At 28.8% G+C, this 9,098-nt stretch overlaps 1 protein-coding gene across 1 annotated transcript; it reads left to right on the plus strand.

Moving 5' to 3' along the window:
• Nucleotides 1-4,000: 4,000 nt before the first annotated feature.
• LOC145840722 (uncharacterized) lies at nt 4,001-8,624 on the plus strand. The gene is made up of 5 exons (XM_082948049.1): nt 4,001-4,483; nt 4,730-4,850; nt 6,707-6,831; nt 7,133-7,197; nt 7,479-8,624. The coding sequence occupies exons 1-5, from the start codon at nt 4,025-4,027 to the stop codon at nt 8,299-8,301; spliced, it is 1,593 nt and encodes a 530-aa protein (XP_082804175.1). The 5' UTR covers nt 4,001-4,024; the 3' UTR covers nt 8,302-8,624.
• Nucleotides 8,625-9,098: the final 474 nt, after the last annotated feature.

A 9,098-nucleotide genomic window follows, 5' to 3' on the forward strand; every position in this document is an offset into this window, starting at 1 on the left:
CAACAACAAAATAGGTACAATCTCACATGAGTGTGTAAGATAAAACGAACTTGGGTGTTTGGTGTTTCTCAGAACAGTGTAATTTCTTAGAAGCTTTGTGATAAGAGATAACTTAAAACAAAATGAGATTGTCAAGTTTTTTCACGATTATCTTCATATGCTTATACTAAAAAAATATATATATAAGTATCTATTGAAAAGTGATATGGTTATCCAAAAAACTTATACCAAATTTTAGTAGCTATAAGTTTGAAGTTTATAATAATTCAAACAAATATTAGCATTGTAGAAGTTGATTACTCGATTTCATTATTGCAGAACCCGTTGACATTATTGGATAAAAATTATAAACACCAAACTTATATTTAATTAAAACTTGTTTAAACTTGTTTAGGTTCTGTCCAGGTAGAAATAAAAGTTTATAAAAAGTTTTAAAAACAAAATGTAGAAAATTTTCAAAAATTGCTGTTGGTCTCTAATTTCGTTTCGATTTTTAAGACTCCGATATTTGAAAATTACATGCAATATATATTTATGTACTTTTTTAAAATCGAATTTATACACGACCATATAGTGTTGTTTATTTCTTACTAAATGAATAAAGGTGTTTCAGTTTTTCAATTTATGAACTTAGTAATATTGCGTTTTAAGTTTATTTGCACATTACAAAAACATTTTTTAGTAAACTTATTCCAGATACCATAACCTATAACCATCCTGGATGATATTATAAGGTAATGATTAACCAAACGTACATAGCTACTAAGGTAGTAGGAATAAAAGTATATATAAGTAAGTATAAAACTTTTGAAACTTTTGTTTTTGAAATTGTAGAAAACCAGCAATGGCTGTTTAACACTGAAACTGGTTTAGTAAAATTGATTGATGAAACTTATATAAACGAAAAAACTTTTATGTTAGTGGCTACAAGCTTATGTAAGTTCTACGGAATTCCAAATTATAGACGTTTATTAGTATGTCTTAATATAAAACTATGTTGTTGTTTTTAAACTTTAAACTGATTGAAAAAAGAAAACGTAAAGTTAAATAGTATTTATAAAAACATAGAATAATCTTACTAGTTTTATCATACCAGGCTTTACGTACAATTAATGTTCAAAATACTTGTGTAGATTTAATGAACAAAATTATCTATTTTTTTCTTATTTTGAATTAGTAAATTTGAAAATTTTCACAAACACTGACACTTTTACAGTGAATTCATGAAAGTAGGTAAGACTAGATTTAAATTAGCGGTCGTTTATTTCACATTCTGCTACATATATATATGTATATTTTTTGAAGCTTATATGCACAAGATTTAGAGTTAAGTTAATGACCAGTTTAACTCTGCCTATGAATGTCTTTTTGTCTACAGCATTGGTTTTTTTTTATTTTAATTATTTTTTCTTTTTCTATTGCTACGTTATACAGTATTAATTATTAGATACAAAACATAGCTATTAATCTAGTAAACAAAGTAAAACATGTAAAGTTTTAGCCTAAATGTTTTGTTTTTAATAGTTTTTTTAATTTCAGAAATAGAGTTTGTTTGTCATACTTGTTTTTTCATTAATTTTTTTTTGTAAAAACAGTAAACTTTATATTTTTAATGATAAAATTTAAACCTTTTTTTTAAGCTCTATACAACAGTTTTTCGTAACAAAGAAAAAAAGGTCTAAATTGTCTATTGTGTTTTACCGTAAAAACACAACAAATAAAGTCTTTTATTATATTTGATTGAGCTTTGCATTGAAAAATCTACTAATGTATTATAAATGAAACAAATAAAATATACAAAACTTAATGATTTATAAAAACTAACTTTTTTATATATAATATATATTTTATCTTTCAATAAACGACAAAACTTATGTTACTAAGAATCAAAAACAATTGCTAAAACTAGTAGAGATTAAATTATCTATATTGTATATCATAAAAAATTCTAAGCTATAACTTTTTCCGTGGTATCTTATTTTTAACTTATAATTCAAGAAGTATTTTAGAACTGACTAGTTAAACGGTTTTGGAGTTTTAAGAAGCTTACAACTATAAGGTGAACAAAAACTAAATTTTTATATATCAAAAGCATAATTATTTAACGAAAAAAGTGTTTTTTAAAGCATTTTATTGCTACATGTTTTTCTCGCGTATATAATTAACATTCAATCCAAACATTTATAAACTAGAAAGTTAAATTAAAAGGGATGTTTTAAAAATTTACATACAAATTGTCCTTGTAACTTTCAAGTTTAGACTGCCTAAAAACAATAGATTTTAGTTACTTATATAAACAATGGTTTAAAGCCCACATTGACCTAGCCAATTTTAATTGTTAAGTAATTATGATAATAGTAGTTTATTCATAGATCCAAAATTACAAAGTCTTTTCCGTTTGAATTTAAATAGACTTTTTTAAAGTTGTTGAGAAAAATGTGTTTGTATGCATATATGCAAATTACTTTCGATGTACAATAAAGTTTTTTGAATACCTATTTTTCTTGTCTAAAGGACTTTGACATGTTGAACTCTAAATTGTCTTTTGTTTAACTTGCTCGTATCTAAAGTGACTTTAAAAAGTAACCGATAAAACTGGAACTTTTAAAAAGTATACAAAACAGCATTAAAATAAGCAATCAAAAAAAACAGTCAGGGATACAAAGTTATCTTCTTTTGTAAATTATAATTCGACCTTATTTTTATTTCTTAATTTGATGACAAAAACTACAATTTTACTTATGTAAGCAAACAAAATACAACCAGCAAACACGTTGAAAGGCGGCCCTAATGCTGCCTGTGGACACTAACAGTCGCTGTACTGCGAAATAGTATAAGTAAGACTGATCGACTACGTTGGTTCACTTACACTACAGCTTGCATAGAAAATAGTTGACAAAAAGGTGCAAAATGTATTAAAAAATAAAATTTGGAAATATTGTCACATGCTACTTTTCATTATTTTTTCAAAGCTATGTTTAACCAAAGATCATTTGGTTGAAAAGGTCTTTTATATTTTGAGTTTAGTTTTATACGCAATCCGTATTTGTTGACATTTTATTTACTATCAAAAAACTTAATTTTTAAGTAAATGCCGAAAAAAGTCAGTTAATTTATAATACGTTTTAACTATAGAGTTTAGAACAAACAAATAGGACACAGTAATCTATCAACTAACAAGAGATTGATAATTAACAATTTATTATTTATGAGAATAAACGGTCATATATAATACGTTTTGCGTGATTTATAAAAAAACAAAGGCTGATGAAATTAATCTCAATAAAGCATGCGCTACCGAGTTATTTTAGGACGGGCTGTTGAAATGCAGCTAATCAACCGAAACCGCGCTGCAAACCGCTTTATAAAAAAGTATCAGGTTTCATTGTGAATATGACACTGTTGTGTGTGGTAATTATTTCGTAATCAACTTTGTTGGCTTGCAGTTAGCTTGGTGTAAAAATTAGCTTTGCTTTATTATGAAAAGTGAGTCAAGAGTTGTTTTCCAAAGAAAAGTTATAAAGATATTTTATAAGACCTTGAAAGAGTCTTAATTAATGTTTTGACAGTTTTGTTAAAACTTGTAAAAAAAAGATATTATAAAACTTTTTAGTTTTTGTCTAACAAGTAATTTCGTTCTGATACAAATCAAATAAAAAAACGATTAGAATAACATGTTTGCACTCTAATGCAAACGAAAAAATAAGCATTTTAGATTAGATATACAACATTTTCAAAATAAAAAAAATTTACTGTTAAAGCCATTTAGGAACAGTATATCTTTCCTATTTATTTGTTATATTTTTAAGTAATAAAAACTTTTTTGTTTATTGTATGAAATTATCAATGCGTAATTTAAATGCTTTTTGGAAAATTGGTTTTGATTCACAATAAAATCGAAAAAATATATATACAAAAACCACGAATTAATTGTACTTTAAAAACTCGTAAAACACTTTCAAGAAAACAAACCGACTAACAAATAATTAAAAAAAAAAATTTAAAGCTGAAACCTTATATTAAAATGGAAGTCATACAAGTCCCACAACAAAGCAACCAGAACCATTCAACCATGATGAAAATGGACCATGCTATTCAGGACCCCACATCAAACGGTTACTACGACAACGGGTACACCCAGCCGGCCCTCGACCAGGTGGTGGCCCCCACGGAAAGCCCGGTCATCCATAGCAACGCCAGCACCCCGTTGCTAGGCAACCAGTACAGTTCGGGACCGGAGACCAACTTGTACTACCCAACATACCCCGTTGTTACCCAGAACTACTCGGGTTTCCAGAGCAACGAGCAGACCCCTTACAGTTACGGGTTCACCACGGGGGGTTACGGGAAAAGTAGTTTGGGTGTCGGGGGCAGTTTAGATGTTGTCCACGGCAACCTGTTGGTGCAGAAACCCATGTATGATGACGTAGTCAAGGACAAAATGGTTGCAAGCAAGCCCGTCATAAAGAACGAAGCCAAAAAGGTAAGAATTCTATTTTTTATGCATAATATTTTGTTGAGGTTTATCTGTGATTTTTTTGCTATCATTTTATGTAAACTGTGAAATTTATATGTTAAACAAAGCTAACTTTTGTATTAAGTAATTCTAACGAGTTTCTTAAAAAAAAAATTAAACATTGAAATTATTTTCAAATATGCTAGTATAAACAAGTTTTAACTTGTAATCAAAAGGTTGTGTGTAAGCTTAAATTTATTACAAATTTTACAGGCAGATGAGAACAGGATTAGACGACCGATGAACGCATTCATGTGCTGGGCAAAGTTGGAAAGAAAAAAACTGGCGAAAGAAAATCCCGACTTGCACAACGCCGAACTCAGCAAAATGCTCGGTTTGTAATGACGTAATATAATAAAAAAATTTTGTAAATTAAATAAAAAACATACTTTCTGTGTTTTTAAACACACTAAAGCCTTCTAATGCAAATGTATGTGTTTTTCAAGTGTATTTACGCATATAGTTTTTTTTTTTAATTTAAATACACTGATCTAACGGAAAAGTTGAAATCAAAAACACGACTATTTCTATATGACCTATAAACGTTCTTTTAAAAGTTATAAAACTATTGTATAGCTACTATATATATTGTGTTGTATACTAATTGTTATATACTATAGCTCATTAAACAATAGCTTCCCGCAACAATGCCTACCAAGGTATATTGTTTTAAATATTTTCTGGCCTACTCAAAATAAAAGTTTACTTTTCCAAGACTAACAATTAGTATTCTTTAGCGTTTGTCAGTACTATTACTGTTATCTTTTATATCTAACAGTAATTAATTAATCATTTATTAATTAAAAGCTTGTCTCTTATTTTTGATCAGTTAACTTTATCAAAAAAAAAATTAAATTAAAAATAGGTGAAACTTTTGTTGGTTTTATCAACTCTTATTAACTTACAAAAGTAAATTTAAAACAAATAAAGAAAATATTAAAACTGATGGAAAATTTTTAGAAAAATTCTAAACTTTTTGGGAAAAATACAAAAATTGAGCAAATATAAAACGTCACGTTTATTTTTTAATATTAGGTAACACGTAGTTTATGCACTGTTTCCGGACTCATATTTCTATTAAAATTTTCTCTCGGTGAGTTGCGGTTTATGCTTGGAATTTTTACTCAAGCTTTCTGCATAGTTGTGTTTTATTGCTATGCTTAAAATTTTTTCAACTTGTTGTTTTCAAAACTTTTACATATCATCTAACTTCAAGCAATTGAAAAAGAGCATAACTAGGCAAGCAAGGAAACAGGAAAAATAATTAATTATCTAGTTTGATATATTGTATTTTAATGCTGTTAACAACTAATTAAGTAGTAAATTTATTTCCCCTTTAAATTAAAAACAATAAAATATTGTTGAGTTAAATATTTATCTGCAACTTTTTTGCTTGTTTTAACTTAAGAAATTTTTAAATATTATCATGTTAATAACCTGTTGTTTTGTGTTTATGATGTTTATTATTTTATTAAAAATTTTTCAAGCATTTATGATAGGGCAACTTACGTCTCTAGAAACAAAACTTTCAATACTACTAATAAGTAAGACTGTAAGGTAGTATTTACGTAAGGTTTATAAAGAAAATTTAAATGCATCACAGCTTTTTTTATTAAAATTGTTTAACTTTACAAAAGCCAAAATTAAGAGAGTCAGTTCTATTGAAATAGTTTGAAAAAAACTTTTGAACTAACTTAATGTAAAAGGTGATTTTAATTCACAGTGAAACTTATAAGTTGTTGTTTACTTAAATTTTATTCACTTACTCTCAGCTAGACAATGAAAGAAGAGACAGTAAATTTTTTTTACAAAGTATTTTAATATAAAAGACATTTATAAAATATTATGTTATTCCTACAAAAAAAAAAAGATTATTTAGATTTATATTTTTTCACATGCGAGCAACGTGCGATCATTATATAACGTACGAACTCTTCCACAGCTAAACAATCGAAAAGCTTGGTAGTAAAAGCTTTTACGTAGAAAATTTTCTATTAGTTTCATTAATTTATCATAAACAATAAAGGAGTACTGTAGTAAAGCAAATCTTTTCCGAAAACTGTTAGTTCGCCAAACATCATAATTTTTCACATGCTAGCTAACTTATGACTATTGACATATTTTAAGAATTTCAACAGGCAAACAATAATAAACCAAATTAATCTATTTACATTTTTATACTAATAACAGGTAAGCAATGGAGGAGCATGAGTGTGGAGGATAAGAGACCCTACAATGAGGAGGCGGACAATCTGAGGAAGGTACACATGAGGGACCATCCGGAGTATAAGTACAGACCAAGGAGGAAGGCGAAGGTTGGATTAATATATATATTGTAAATAAATACATGACTAATGTGCAATATATGTAAAATATAAGTAGTAATAGTTTAACTTAAATGCGGGGTCATCCCGAGTTTAATTACAGGCCAAGGAGGAAGGCAAAAGTAAGATGCATTGTAACGAGCTGTTATTAGTGTGTAAGTAGATGGTGATTCAACTTTTCAATAATATAATCACAATTTTAACAATATTAATTAGATAAGCATACACGAACATTATAATGTGTTTTTTAATCTGTTGTTGTACATGGTCGTTTACACTTTTATATTTTTAGGAAAGCAAGTCTAGACGAAGAAAAGGCGCATCTCCTGTTCTAACGACTAAAAAGATTGATGATTTGTAAGTTTACTAGTTTAATTTTTTGATCACAGCCACAATTCTTGAGTTAATACTATAAAAATTTACTAAACAAGTAAAGTTTTTAAATACTTGGCATATAAGAACTTGTCTCGTTTTTTGTTTAAAAGCAAACATAAAAAATGTCAAAAAAGCTAAAGGAATATTTTTTTAGACAGATATGAAAACAGTTTATACTGATTTACCATATATATAACGCAAATAAAATTAATATGTCCATTTATATAAAATTACATTAGCTTATATTTTATTTACTCGAACAGAAAATACGCGAAACAAATGAAGTTCAACCAAACGCTGATGAGTCCTTTTTACAGAAGCTACAACCCGACATCTAACTGCTTCAATTATCCGAACATGTCCACTTACTCAAGCATGTCAACTTATCCGAGCGTACTCAGCCACACTTCGTACGCACCCAATCTCACTCAAACTTACGTTCAAAACTACTCTCAGTACCAGCAAACTGGCTATTCACCTCACAGTGACGTAACTTCCGCTCCATACAACTGCAGTCAGAAGGTCGAAAGTGCGCACAAAGATCAATTGACATCAAATACGTCAAATCATGTGATAAAAAGCGAAAGTTCTCCACTTGAGAGTCAAGCGTCGTTAACTTCTTCGGTTGCTTCTGCTGACCAGTTCTTCCCGGTGGCTCCTTTCTCCGCGAAGTCGGTCAACAGCAGCTTCTACACGCCACCTAGCTACAACAACTACACGTACGGTTGCCATGCCAACGTGGGGACCTCGTCCAGCAAGTTCACGCAGCACTACTACGACACCAACGCGACCAGCAACTCTTTCAAAGTCCCTGCTTCGAACACGAGTATGTCGGTTGACGGCTCGAGAGCACTGCAAGCGGCATACAGGACAAATACGGCTCAGGAGTGTTTGTACAGTTCGTACTACAATCCAGTAACTTCTTTAAGTTCTGGGTTTCCTCACGGTGCTCCCCTTTTGACAGCGCACGCGCCCGCTAGTGACGGAAGAGCGAGTTCTCAGGAAGGGTATTACCCTGATACGAATGTGGGATTTAGCGGTGAGCAGGTCAGAAATGAGAGCCCAAATCTGTGTATCGATTTGTGAACTTGATATGAAATTTTTGTGTTTATAAGAAATTGAAAACTTGTTATACCAAATATAAGCGAAACACAAGTACTTTTTAACTTTGTCTCTTTTAGTGTTTTTTCAAGTCTTTAGCTGCTATGCTCGTTGTTCTTTGTGTTTGTTTTTTATGATAATATAAATTTATTTTGTTGATAGTATTGTTTTCAAGTCTCAGTAACTATACAAGTAGATTATTAATGAGGCAAACAAATACTATAAAAGTAACAAATTATAATACAAAGCAACAATGACTGCAAAAAAATACAATTCATAATTTTTTTTTGCTTAACTACAAATATTTAAAACGAACTGAAATGTAGTTTTTGTAAAAATATATTGAAAAATATTTTTAATTGAAATTCAAAATTAGTTCTTAATGTTTGACATCTCTTTTATTTCTACATCAAACATTAAAATTTGTAAATATATTTACATTGTATGTTTTTGTCAACAAATTAATCATATGTAGTATTTTGTTAGCTTTATTTTTGAAAAACTAAACGTTGTTTTAAAATAGTTTAATATTTTGCCCTGTATTATAACAGAATTTTTTGCTTTTATTAATCGTGGTTTTATTGTGATCAATGTTTATTACTTAAAAAATACAAAACAAACTGTTTTAGTGTATATATTTAGTTTAGGCACATGAATTTGTTAAATACTAAGGAGATAAAGTATATAAAAACATTCTTGGTTTACTTTATGCTAGTAATATACACTTTACAGTTACTTTGAAAATTTTAATACAACTCTCTTTTTTAAAGAAGAATTTTAAA

The sequence above is a fragment of the Thalia democratica genome, chromosome 7 (assembly GCF_965202585.1).
Source record: "Thalia democratica chromosome 7, ktThaDemo2.hap1.1, whole genome shotgun sequence".
In the NCBI taxonomy this organism is placed as follows: Eukaryota; Metazoa; Chordata; class Thaliacea; order Salpida; family Salpidae; genus Thalia; species Thalia democratica.

What these genes read in the sequence shown, in the direction of transcription:
- LOC145840722 (XM_082948049.1), top strand. Translation starts at nt 4,025, where the DNA reads ATGGAAGTCATACAAGTCCCACAACAAAGCAACCAGAACCATTCAACC. An exon ending in TAAAGAACGAAGCCAAAAAG is followed by an intron (nt 4,484 to 4,729) that starts GTAAGAATTCTA and finishes CAAATTTTACAG; the next exon opens with GCAGATGAGAACAGGATTAG. An exon ending in GACCAAGGAGGAAGGCGAAG is followed by an intron (nt 6,832 to 7,132) that starts GTTGGATTAATA and finishes TTATATTTTTAG; the next exon opens with GAAAGCAAGTCTAGACGAAG.